This window comes from Grammomys surdaster, unplaced genomic scaffold (genome assembly GCF_004785775.1).
Source record: "Grammomys surdaster isolate TR1022 unplaced genomic scaffold, NIH_TR_1.0 213, whole genome shotgun sequence".
Lineage (NCBI taxonomy): Eukaryota > Metazoa > Chordata > Mammalia > Rodentia > Muridae > Grammomys > Grammomys surdaster.
Window position 1 is genome coordinate 4,178,845 of NW_021604658.1, and position 13,552 is coordinate 4,192,396.

Here is a 13,552-nt window from a genome sequence, read left to right on the forward strand (position 1 = left end):
TACTTTTCTCTTTCTACCAGGAAGGTACATGTTCAAGTAGATAAGGAGGCCAGCTTAGGGCAGCATTAGGCTCCTGGTAGTTTTGGATAAGCCCGTTACTAGCATTGCATCCAGCTGTAAAAGGATTTGTTTGCAGTGACTAGCAATTTAAACATTAGCTCCCTCATTGTTAGTTAGATCAGTCTGTACAATTTATCAGAGTCTTCTGAGGACATAAGAGATCAATTTAAACTTCAGAACATAGATATCTTTTAGTTATTATTTTATGTGTATGAATGCTTTGCCTTTGTATTAGTCGTTATGAAGAGACTACAGCAACTCTTATAAAAGAAAGCATATAACTGGGGGCTGGCTTAGCGTTTCAGAGGCTTAGTCCGTTGTGATGGCAGGGAGCATGGTGCTGAAGCAGGTGCCTGAGAGATACATCCTGATCCCCAGGATCAGCAGCAGAGACACTGGGCTTGGCTGTGGGCTGTTGAGACCTCAAGGTCCACCCTCAGGGATACACTTCTTTCACCAAGGCCATAAAATCCTAATCCTTTTAAGTAATTCCTGAGGAGCTAACTAAGGGGTCAAATACATGAGCCTATGGGGGCCATTCTTATTTAAACCACCTCAGCCTGCATGTATAAATGTGCAAGACATTTTGTGCCTGGTGACCAAGGAGGCCAGAAGAGGTTGTTGGAGCTGTTGGTACTAGAGTTACAGCCAATTGTGAGCTACCATGTGGGTGCTGGAAATTAAACCCAGGTCCTCTGGAAGAGTAATAAGTGCTCTTCATTGCTGAACCATCTCTCCAGCTGCCAGACCATGAGTATTTTTATTCATCATCTGTGAAACAAAAACAAATACAACCTTAGCTCTATGTGTAAAATTTGTATCTATATTGTGATGATTAGTGCTGATTGTTGACAGAATCTAGAGTCACCTAGGATACAGATCTCCAGGCTCATTTGTTGAGGGATTGTTTAGACAAGGTTAGCCCTGTGCATGTCCTGTGGGGGATTATCTTAAGGTGAATTGAGGTGGGAAGACCCATCCTAAAGGTGGACTGTCTTTCCCTAGGCTGTACTCCCATGAAAAGAGAAAGCTAGCTGAACACAAACAAGCTTTGTTCTCTGCCTCTTGTCTGCAGAGGGAACAGGACTGGCTGCCAAGGCTTCCCTGCCATAATGTTCAGCATATTTTATCACAGGAACAGGAAGAGTAAGGCAAAGTAAAGTACACTTGCACATCTCTTCATTGCCTTCACATACACAAGGACAAATGTGTTGCAGTATGCCAGAGGACAACTTTCAGGCATTGGTTCTTTCTTTCCACAGTGGGTTCCAGGGGGATCCAACAAGTCATTATGCCCGTGTGGCAAGCACCATTAGTCAATGAGCCCCTTTGTTCATTTAAAATAATTTTTTTATTAAAAAAAAAAGGGCTTGCCGGGCAGTGGTGGTGGCGCACGCCTTTAATCCCAGCACTTGGGAGGCAGAGGCAGGCGGATTTCTGAGTTCGAGGCCAGCCTGGTCTACAGAGTGAGTACCAGGACAGCCTGAACTACACAGAGAAACCCTGTCTCCAAAAACCAAAAAAAAAAAAAAAAAAAAAGAAAGTGACAAGATAGTTGCTTCAGTTGCAAACTTGGTAAGAACTTTGAATCACTCGCACGCATATGCATACAAGCATGTGGAAACCAGAGGCCAATCTTCTTTTCTGAGACAGAGATTCTTACTGAGACCTGAGGAGAACTGTCTAACCTGTTTCTACTTCCCTAGCACTGGTGTTATATACTTTATATCCCAGGGGCTATCTTGGTTTTGTTTTTTGTGTTTTGTTTTTCTTAAGACAGGGTCTCTCATAGCTCAGGGCAGACTCAGATTTGCTGTGTAGCTAAGGCTGACCTTGAACTTCTGATGCTCCTGTCTGTACCTCCTAAGTACTGGAAATACAGGCATGTACCCCCATGGCTGGACTTACAATAGTGATGGGGATCTGATTACAGCTCCATGCATGCTAAGCAACCACTCTACTAACTAAATTAAATCCTCAGTCTTCATCCCACTCATCAAACTGAGGTCCTCTTGCAGGCACAGCAAGCACAATCCGAGTCAGCTTCTCTGCCTAGGGAGGATTTTTCCTGCTTTTATTATCACAAAAAGTGGGGGAAGGAAAGGAAGGATTATAGTTGTCAAGTCTAGCATTTGACTGACTAAAAGAATCCCAGGGTACATGAAAAGTATAATTTCCATTTGTCTCTGTTTTTGAAAACTCAGAACAATGTTCTATTATTAACTGAGTATTCTTTACCATATACAGACTGAAACATTAAGAAGTCTTTAATAGCCGGGCAGTGGTGGCGCACGCCTTTAATCCTAGCACTTGGGGGTTGGAGAGATGGCTCAGTGGTTAAGAGCACTGATTGCTCTTGCAGAGGTCCTGAGTTCAATTCCCAGCAACCACATGGTGGTTCACAATCATCTGTAATGGGATCCAGTGCACTCTTCTGGTGTGTCTGAAGACAGCTACAGTATATTTACAAATAAATAAATAAATAAACAAACATTTGGCCAGGCGGTGGTGGCGCACGCCTTTAATCCCAGCACTTGGGAGGCAGAGGCAGGTAGATTTCTGAGTTCGAGGCCAGCCTGGTCTACAGAGTGAGTTCCAGGACAGCCAGTACTACACAGAGAAACCCTGTCTTGAGAAAAAACAGAACAAAACAGAATGAAACAAAAAAGAAGTCTTTAATAAAAAAGAGAAAATATTGACCTAGGTTTGATAATATATGTCTGTAATCCCAGCATTTAGGAAGCTGAGGGAACAGAATAATAAATTCTAGGCTAGCCTGGACTATATAGATTGTGTCTCAAAAAAATCCAAACAACTTTATATTTATATACGCATACAAACACACACACACACACATATATAAAAAGTGCTAAATTTAGCTGGGCAGTGGTGGCACACAACTTTAATCCCAGCACTTGGGAGGTAGAAGGGAGGCAGATCTTTGAGTTGGAGGCCAGCTTGATCTACAAAGCAAGTTCTGGGACAGACAGTGTTACACACAGAAACCTTGAATTAAAACACAGCAAGGCTGGACCTAGGCCTTCTGCACATCTGTAGTAGATGAGCAGCTTGGTGTTTATGCAGGTCCCCCAACAACTAGAGCAGGGGCTGTCCCTGAGCCTGTTGCCTGCCTGCTGGTGGATCCTACACCTCTAAATGGACCACCTTGTCTGGCCTCAGTGGGAGAGATGCATCAAGCCCCACAATGACTTGATGTGCATGGCGCCGGGGAGAAGGAGCAGACAAATGACACTCAGAGAGGGGCTTCCCTTCTCTAAAGAGAAGGAGAAAGTTGAATAGGGGGAGGACTTGTGTGACGGGGTACTGAGGAGAGGGAGGGCTGCTACTGGGTTTTATTTTATTTTTTTAATGAATAGAGTTTATTCAGGGCATAGAGAAGGGAATTGGGGGGGGAGAGGGAGAGAAGAAGAGAGGGAGAGGGAGAGAGTAGAGAAGTAGAGGCTGGCCATGAGCACGTGGAGAGAATGGGGGAAAGGGAAGGGGCTAGAGGACAGAGCAGGAGCAAGAAGGCAGGAGCAACAGCTCCTATTGGGTTTTTTGTTTGTTTTGTTTTGTTTTTTGTTTTTTTTAGTTTTTCGAGACAGGGTTTCTCTGTGTAGCCCTGGCTGTCCTGGAACTCACTCTGTAGACCAGGCTGGCCTCGAACTCAGAAATCTGCCTGCCTCTGCCTCCCAAGTGCTGGGATTAAAGGCGTGCGCCACCACTGCCCGGCGACTGAAGTATTTCTATTGGGCTGTTTTCAGTCTCCTTTGCTTCTGGAGATAGAGCTCCAGCAACCATGGCATCTTTGTTAGGGTGTTGCACACAGTTAATACTGGAAGAAGTGAGGTCACAGTGGAGGTAGAAGGAGGGCACAGCAAAATATTGTCTGGGGAAATGCTCTTTATCTATACTTGTCAAGGTTTAAGAGCATCAAGAGGCCTTACTGTGCGGCTCAGTGCTAGAGCGCTTCCCTGCCATGCGCACGGCCCTGCCTGAGGTTTGTTTGGTTTTTGTTTTCTTATAAAATACTTTTATTAATTATTTGGGAGTTTCACATCATGAAACCTTACTTCTCAGTCCTTCCAGGTCCACTTCCTCCTTTTGACTCCTTCTCCCCCAAAAAAGAAGAAAACAATTCCAGTTTCTGTTACATACTCACTGGAACATGCACAAACTCCCAGTGAAGGCCCTGTTTTTGATGCCCAGCACCTGAACGACAAAACAAAAATATCAAGAAATTCTGTTTTAACTTTTTGAAAATGTCTTTGCCTTCAGGATCTACTTTCTTTGCTTTTCTTTTATAGACCTCAAGTCCCATAGAAGAAGACTTTGAAAGAATCCAAAGTTCTTTTGCCCAACCTCAAGGCTCAGGTAAGCGCCACAGCAGATCTCTTCAGGAATCATTTACCTTCATTTTCTGTTGGATCACAGGTGTTTACAACTGGGGTGGTGCAGTGGGGAGCTCCTCAGAAATCCTTGTTCAAGATTTTCATCTTGCTGGAAAGATGACTAAGCGGTTAAGAGCACTGGCTGTTCTCCTAGAGGACCTGGATTCCATTAAAACACCCACATCACAGCTTACAACTGTCTGCATCTCCATTCCCAGGGAATATGATGCGCTCTTCTGACCTCTACAGGCAGTGCACTTGGTGCACAGACATATATGCAGGCAAAACACTCACACATGAAAAAGGTTAAAAATAAAATAAAAAGAATAAAAAAATAAAAAGAATGAACCCCCCTCCTCCTCAGTCTCTCAGTGGCCACACACTGTGTTACCCACACTGCCTGAGCCACACACTGTGTTATCCACACTGCCTGGGTATTTCTGTGGTACATTTTGTAAGCAGTGTACACTTATCATAGTGTAGGTCCCTTAGCAGCTGTCCAGCAGGTACAGCATTATCATTCTTGAGCAGCTTGAGGGATTTCATATACCACAAAGCTGATTATTTATAGCACAAAAACTACAGCTGAATTTCTGGTCTTTCTTTACCCTAGAAACCATAATGTCACCATCATTTTCCTTTCCTTAGTATCTTTCCTTTAAAATTTATGCTTCTACAATTGGTGTAAAAATAAGCTTTTGTTGTGACTTTTTTTGTTTGTTTGTTTTTGTTTTTTTGTTTTTCGAGACAGGGTTTCTCTGTGTAGCCCTGGCTGTCCTGGAAGTCACTCTGTAGACCAGGCTGGCCTCGAACTCAGAAATGCACCTGCCTCTGCCTCCCAAGTGCTGGGATTAAAGGCGTGCGCCACCACTGCCTGGCATTGTTGTGACGTTTTATACCACACACATACCCTGCTTATGTGTAGTCAGTCCCTAGTCACCCTCTCTTGTTCTCCCTGCACATTCTCAGTGATCCCCTTTTCGTATATAATCTCCCTTCTATTTTCATAACACATACATTTTTTTTAAAAAATTTAGGTTCTGCCTATGAGATAAAGTATATCTTTGTGAGTCTAACTTCTCTTGCTTATATTATGATATTCAGTTCTATTTTCCTACAAGAAATCATTCCATTCTTGTTTACATCTGAATAAAACTTATTATGTATACATAGCATATATCTTCTTTATCTGTTCATCTATTAATAGCTGTCTAGGCTGATTTTATGTTTTGGCAATTATCAGCTTGCTTTGTATCTTAAAAAGCCAATAAATAACAGCCAGCTTTGCATATTTAACTTAATACCCCCAGGGAATCTTTGGTTCATTTATCCTTTTTTTTTTCTTTGAAAGCAGATTTGGAGTTTTATTAAAGTTATTTTAATACAGGCTTAAGCATGAGAGACTCAAAAAATAAGATAAGAATCATGGGTGTAGGCTTGTCTAAGAGAGTCACGTCTTTTTTGTTAACTTTCAACTTTTTACATGTATGTATATATACATGTATGTGCATGGAGGATACACATGTGGATATCAGAAGACCACTTGAGAAAGTCACTTCTCTATTTCTACCACATGTGTCCTGGGGACCCTAATTAAGGTTATCAGCCATGGCAGCAAGGGTCTTTACCTGCTGATTCATTTTTCCTACGACCCCTCCTCTTTTTTTATTCTCTCTCTCTCTCTTTTTTTTTTTTGTTTGATACAGGTTTTCTCTTTTTTTTTTGGTTGTTTGAGACAGGATTTCTCTGTGTAGTCCTGGCTGTCCTGGAACTCACTCTGTAGACCAGGCTGGCCTCGAACTCAGAAATCTGCCTGCCTCTGCCTCCCAAGTGCTGGGATTAAAGGCGTGTGCCACCACTGCCCGGCTTTCTCCCTCTCTCTTAATGACAAAGTTTCACTATTTGGTCCCCCATGTTGACTTTCAACTCATGATCCTTGTGCATCAGCCTTTTGAGTACTGGAATTGCAGGTCTTTGCCACTGTGTCCTGCTAGCAGCCCTTGGTTCTTATGTAATTTATAAGGAACTTTCCATTACATAAGAAAATAACATTGGACCAGCGGGCAGGGAAGTGAACTGTTAGCTCTGCTAGAGATGCTTTTAAACGCTATATAATTTGCCCTCTTGGCATATGCATCATGTATTTTTAAACCAGAGTTAAAAGCTAGATTTGAGGCTGGAGATATAGGTCAGGTGATGAAGTATCTTCCATGCAAGCATGAGAACCTGATCTTGATCCCCAGAGCCCATGTGAGAAAGCCTGGCATGGTGTCACACGATTGTACATCTCATTACCAGGGAAGTGGATACAGATGGATCCTGGGGCTTCCTGGACTGCCAGCCTAGCCGCATTGCAAGCTCCAGCCCAATGAGTGACCCCATCTCAAAAAAGGTGTTGCTCCAGAGGAGTCACAGTTGAAATTGACCTCTGGCCTCCACATGCCTGTGCGCTATGTGCATACACATGAACATGCACCACATGTCAATGATAATACACAAGTAATACCCAAGTAGCAAGACACTGTCTCCTGTGGGGCAGCATCTGCCTGGCATGGGTAAGTCCCTGGGTTCAGTTCCTACTGTACCCATGCTGTACTGAAAAAGAGCTTCAGACTTTTAGATGAAATGACCCTCTCAGGACTCGGGATATGTATATTAAAAGACCCCAGGATCTACAGATACTGCCTTTTCTTTCAGTCTTTACTCATGATCACTTTCTGTGGGTCTGGTATAAACATAGCCACTTTGATTTGGAGGAGTGTTTCGTTGGATAAAGGCATGGTAGGATAGATAGATCAGAAAATCAGGGCCAGTTCTAAACAAACATCTAAAATATATGAAAAACCCTAAGGCTTCTAGTTTGTTCTGTTTTTACAGCCTTTCTCCATCTCTCCTTTCACTTAGGACTCTGATCTATAATCAACCCCTTCCTATTGTGGCAGAAGTACAATGTGATACCTACTGGTTCTCAGCCTGTTCTGCCACTGATTTTCTTCTGCATAGCCTTGGCCTATAGCTCATGTTTAAAATAGTAATAAATTGTGGTCTTTAGTTTATGCTTTATTGAGGTTTATATTTTAAAAGGAATGTCACAGGAAGGGGGATCTCAGCCCCCAACATTTCTCTACTAGCTGGGTTTCAGAGCTTCTTCATGTCTGCCATAGGCAACAATGTTCTGGCAGACCTTTTGGTGCCCACCAGCCTCTCAGTTCTGAGGAATTAGGTTATTATGAGCATCTGGAATCAGAGTCGGCTGCTCTTTCTGTAGAACAGTTTAACAATGGGAAGGAAATGAATACTGCTCTGCTTGCCTGCATACTTGTGAAGCATCTTACAAAGAACAGGGAAAGACTAACTTCAGAGACTTGATATCCTGAAAAACAGATTATTGAGCTACCTTTTCAGTACTTTCCCCACTTCCTGCTCCTCTGTCTATAAACTGTGATCGATTTCCTGGCTCTATAAACTGTGATCGATAAGAGACACAGGTTTTTGGTTGTTTGAGACTCTTCAGTTAATGATCTTTCCCCCAAATCCCTGGAGTTGAAGATCTTGCTCAGGAACTTTACCACTGAGCTAAATCCCCAACCCCTTTCACTTTGGATTTAGAATCTTAAGTGGAAAACACGCCCCCTGGTGTCTGTTTACAAGAATACAGTCAGTGTGCTTTGAAGAGACAAAATAACATTTGTTTCCAGAAATAACTGTTACATCCAAAAGTCTAGTAAATAGCTTGGTTATATTCTGAGTGTTGGAATATAGTTCTCACTGGGTTCACACCTATACCATGGCACACATGTGGAAACCCCAAGATAACTTTTAGTCGGTTCTCTCCCACCACCTTGTGGTATCCAGAGACCTAATTTAGGCTGTCAAGCTTCTGAACAAGTGCTTCTGCTTAAAGCCCAACCCAGATGATGGTGGTGGTGGTGGAGGTGATGGTGGAGGTGGTGATGCTGGTGGCGGTGGAGGTGGTGGAGGTGGTGGTGGTGGTGGAGGTGGTGGAGGTGATGGTGATGGTGGTGGCGGTGGAGGTGGTGGTGATGGTGGAGGTGGTGGAGGTGGTGGAGGTGATGGTGGAGGTGGTGGAGGTGGTGGAGGTGGTGGTGATGGTGGAGGTGGTGGAGGTGGCGGTGGCGGTGATCAGCATCGGCATCGTTATCATCATCATATATTTACTTTTTGAGACAGGGTCTCAATGTGTAGCTCTGGTTGTCCTGGAACTCACAAAGTAAACTAGACTGGACTTGAACTCAGAGACCTGTCTGCCTCTGCCTCCTAAGTGCTGAGATTAAAGTAAAAACACATTTCTTTATCATTTCAGTTGAAGAAAATTTCCAAATAAGAGAAATCTTTCGAAAGAATGCTGAGATTTTGACCAAGCCTCAGTTTCAAGCTATTCAATGGTATGGCTGTTGTTTTCTTCTTCACTTTAAGGCTCAGAAGCAATGTTCATTGGTGAAAGTGATTAGGTTTATGTATTTCTTGCCTTCAAATGTATTACCCGCTATACAAATTAGCTCTGAGCAACTTAAAAATAATAGGACTTGTTCAGCAGAATTTGACAGGTAGTGAAAAGGAATAATTATTAGTATTGAGATCCTGGCTTTCGACAATCTATCCATATGACTTGGGTTATAGGTCTCTGCCTCTCTGCTGTCACATCCTTAAAACAGGAATGATAAAGTCAGGCCTGATGGCATAGGCTTTTAATCCCAACATTATAAGTTCAAGGCCAACCTGTCTACATAGCAAATTTCAGAACAGGCAAAGGATATATAGTGAAACCTGGTCTCAAAATAAATGAATAAATAAAGTTGGAATTAAAAAGTCTGAGACTACTGACATAGGAATTAAAATTATAAGCCAAGTGCTGGTGGCACATGCCTTTAACTCCAGAACTCAGGAGGCAGAAGCAGGTGAATCTCTTTGAGTTAAAGCCAGTCTGGTCTACAGATGAGTTCCAGGACAGTTAAGGCTACAGAGAGAGACACAATCAAACTGTATGTCTTTTCCCTATGGAAAGACATAGGGAAAGATTTAGTGTGGGATCTTCTTGGTTTGTTTGTTTTTTGAGACAGGGTTTCTCTGTGTAGCCCTGGCTGTCCTGGAACTCACTCTGTAGACCAGGCTGGCCTCAAACTCAAGAAATTCGCCTGCCTCTGCCTCCCAAGTGCTGGGATTAAAGGCGTGCGCCACCACCGCCCCTGGCAGTGTGGGATCTTCTTATAGTTCCATATCCATGAGTACTGAAATCGAAGCTTAAGCATTGGTTTAAGTAGAAATGGGTCATTTGTCTCCGATATCTCTTCTGGAGTTTCTTGGTGCTGGCCTCTCTTGGTTCTCTGTACCAAGAAGCTGTGTCACAGTTGCTGACGCCTCCTGTCTGTGCCTTTTGCTCTAGCGTCTGGTGCCTCCCAGCAAAGTTTCTGTGCTCCACTGGCTTTCTAAGGAGCTTGTTCTCTGTCATATAGACCAGCTGGCTCATTTCAGAGCTGGGGTCACCCTTTGAGAGGATATTTGTCCAATATATGGAGAAAAATTGAGATCCAGTGATGCCAAAGAGCTCGTGACTAGTGAGCACTGGGATCAAAACTAGAATCCACACTTTCTGGTTCTGAATTTAGTGCTTTTTCCTTTGCCTCTTACCCTAGGCTGGTGGACTGGTACCATGTTAATGTACCAGACTGGCAAGGAACTCATTAATTTTCTTTCTTTTTCTCACACAGTACTGAAGACAAACAAGAGGATACTTTAGAGGAGACACCAAAGGAACTGAAAGAGAAAAACATGTATGGCCACCAAAGAGTAGCTAAGGATATTTGTATAGTTTTATGGAAATACTTCCTTGTTTGTAAGAATCTTTATTCCTCCCATTTATTATTATTGAGAAATTTATGCCATGATATGCATGTGGAGTGACAGGACAGCTTTGTAGAGTTTGTTCTACTTCTGCATTTACGTGGGCCCTGGGAATCACACTCAGACTGCCAAGCTTGTGCAGCAAGTGCCTGTATTCTCTGAACATCTTCATGGCTCTTACTCTCACCATAAATATATTTAATATAAATATCTTTCTTCTTTCATCAAAGTCTATTTTTAATTGATGATATGCTCTACTATAACAGCATCTTATAATCAAGGACCTAGAGGGATGCTAATGATGACACTAATAAGTTTACTATCTGAGACAGATTAATATGCTTTCCTTATACATATCCTTTCATAAATGGGAATCGTTTATTTTTAATCAGCCAAAATATGTTACAAGCTATGTATTTTTTTGTTTCGTGGTGCCCAGAATAGAACTCCAGGGCCTGTTTGTCACATGCTTGGCAAGGTTGGCAAGTGTGCTGCCACCAAACCACCTCCCTAGCTCAGTGGCTCTTTGTGTTTGTTGTTTGTTTCTTTTTCTTTTCTTTTCTTTTTTTTTTTTGATTTTTCAAGACAGGGTTTCTCTGTGTAGTCCTGGCTGTCCTGGAAGTCACTCTGTAGACCAGGCTGGCCTCGAACTCAGAAATCCGCCTGCCTCTGCCTCCCAAGTGCTGGGATTAAAGGTGTGCGCCACCACAGCCCAGCTGTTGTTTGTTTCTTGATTTGAGAGTGAGAGGGTTATGGACATACTCATATCTCCTGCCCGAGCTGTTTTATTGTTTTGGGTTGGGTTGGGTTTTTTGTTTTGTTTTGTTTTGTTGTTGTTGTCTATTTGGAGTCATTGTAGCCTAGGCTAGCCTCAAAAGATGAGGTAGTCTATGGGGCTTGCAGTTAAACTGCAGCAGTCCTTCTTTTCCAGCCTAGCCTCCTAAGTGTTGAAATTAAGGGCATAAGCAAGCTACTACTACTCCAGGTCCCAGAATCTCTTGCTCTCTCTTTTTCCCCCCAGAATCTCTTTTTAAGATAGATATCTTTAAGTTTTTATTTTATTTCTACTGATGTTTTGCATGCAAGTGTGTATATTGCTTGTATGCAATGCCTAAGAAGGCCACTGATGACATTGGATTCCCCTGAACTGGAGTTGCAGGTGGTTATGATCAATCTTGTGAGTGAGGGAATTGAATCTGCCGAGCCATCTCTCCAGCCCTACCTTTAAAAATATTTCTCTTCCACCACCTTTGCTTGTTTTGTTTGTTTTGTTTTTCCCCAGACAAGGCTTCTCTATGTAGCTCTGGCTGTTCTGGAACTCACTCTGTAGACTAGTTGGACTTGAACTCAAAGATTCATCTGCCTCTGCCTCTATAGTGCTGAAATTAAGGCATGTGCTACCACTGCACAGCTTAAAGATATTTCTTAATATTTTCTTTAAGATAGTCTAAAATCTGTTGACAAGTAACAATTTTACCACGTACATACTCTAAAAGTTCTTATTAGAGGCCGGGCGGTGGTGGTGCACGCCTTTAATCCCAGCACTTGGGAGGTAAGAGGCAGGTGGATTTCTGAGTTCGAGGTCAGCCTGGTCTACAGAGTGAGTTCCAGGACAGCCAGGGCTACACAGAGAAACCCTGTCTCGAAAAACCAAAAAAAAAAAAAAAAAAAAAAAAAAAAGGTCTTATTAGAGCAGGACATGGTGGTATATATCTGTATTCCCTAGATTAAGGAGCCTGAAACCATAAGATCATAAGTTAAAGGCCAGCCTATGGTGAGTTCAAGCTTATCAAAATAAGAGATGTTCTTATCAGGAATGTATTATTCTATTTTTCCAAACATCTCACAATTACTTTGTCCATTTTTTTTTCTTTTAAGATTGAATCTTGCAATGTAATTGAGGTTGGCTTTCAACTGTGTAGCTTAGGTTGGCCTTGAAGTCATGGCAATCCTCCTGCCTTAGCCTCAAAACTGCTGGGATAACACAGTTGTACCACTATGACCAGATTATTGTGTGTTCTTAATTCTTTAGATCACTGACAGACATTCAAGATTTGTCCAGCATCACCTATGAACAAGACGGCTGTTTTAAGGAAACCTCATGCAAAACACCTAAATTAAAACATGCACCTACTAGTGCCAGTACTCCGCTCAGCCCAGGTAGTCATACACAGGGAAGAATGTTTTTAGAAGAGAAATTCACAAGCCTTTGCTATTTGTCATGACTGGGCACAAATCAGGATGACTATTTTTCTCCAAGAGCAAAGGTGTTTTTAAAAGAGAACTAAACAGTTACTCTGTGGGCTGTCAGGTAGGATTTGGGTGTTATAGCGTAGCAGACTCTCCAGGTAGAGGTATGGTGTTACAGTGGAACAGACCCTCCCCGCTGGAGACAGCCTACTATAAATGGAGGACAGTTGGATTTTAGCACTGGGCTGCCTTCCCCTTAGAAATAGTTGATTTTGTTCTCAGAGTTAAATATCCATATCTCCTCAGTTATTTTTTGTTTGCTTTCTGTTAATATTGGAGATCAAATATTGGACTTTGTTTGCATGGCAAAGAGCCAAGCAAGCTCTTTACCCCTGAAATAGATCCCCAGCACTGCCGTCTCTCAGGATTCTAAATAAAATGCAAAACTACCAAGGCATCGTAGAGAGAAATATATCCCCCCCAGTAAAATTATAACCAATTTCCGTTACCAATTCACCATTTGTAAACATCTTTATTTGAGAATGCAGTGAAACTAAGGCAGTAGGCTATGACCCTGAGTTTCCATTAACAGTCGCAGTGCTGGTGCTGGTTACTGTTTGAAAGTTAGTATTAGGCACTCCAGTACAGAAGCACTTCTGTAGTAACTGCAGAAACACTGGATTTCGAAAACACTATTTTCTGCCTAAACATACAGTCCTTAAATCCTACTACCAGACATAACTAGCATCAAATATTTATATTTATTTGTTCTTATTTCTAGTAAATTTGTGGTTTAGGTTCCCTTTATTTCATTTTGATGACCAAGTTTGTGTGTGTTTGTGTGATATGTATGTGTGTGTGTGTTTGTGTGATATGTGTGTGTGTGTGATATGTATGTGTGTGTGTGTTTGTGTGATATGTGTGTGTGTGTGTGGTGTGTGATATGTATGTGTGTGTGTGTGGTGTGTGATATGTATGTGTGTGTGTGGTGTGTGTGTGTGTGTGTGTGATATGTATGTGTGTGTGTGTCTGTGTGTGTGATATGTATG

At 42.3% G+C, this 13,552-nt stretch overlaps 1 protein-coding gene across 4 annotated transcripts in view; it reads left to right on the forward strand.

Annotated features, from left to right (window-relative positions):
• Tex14 (testis expressed 14, intercellular bridge forming factor) overlaps positions 1–13,552 on the forward strand; it is a 76,941-nt gene that overhangs the window by 43,894 nt on the left and 19,495 nt on the right. For all 4 annotated transcript variants that reach the window (XR_003712011.1, XM_028772362.1, XM_028772363.1 and 1 more), the window contains exons 18-21: positions 4,368–4,434; positions 8,776–8,857; positions 10,181–10,243; positions 12,346–12,473. Coding sequence is in view for 3 of the 4 variants with exons in the window: in XM_028772362.1 (XP_028628195.1) it covers positions 4,368–4,434; positions 8,776–8,857; positions 10,181–10,243; positions 12,346–12,473 (340 nt within the window). In the remaining variant the exon portion in view is untranslated. The remainder of the gene's footprint in view (positions 1–4,367; positions 4,435–8,775; positions 8,858–10,180; positions 10,244–12,345; positions 12,474–13,552) is intronic.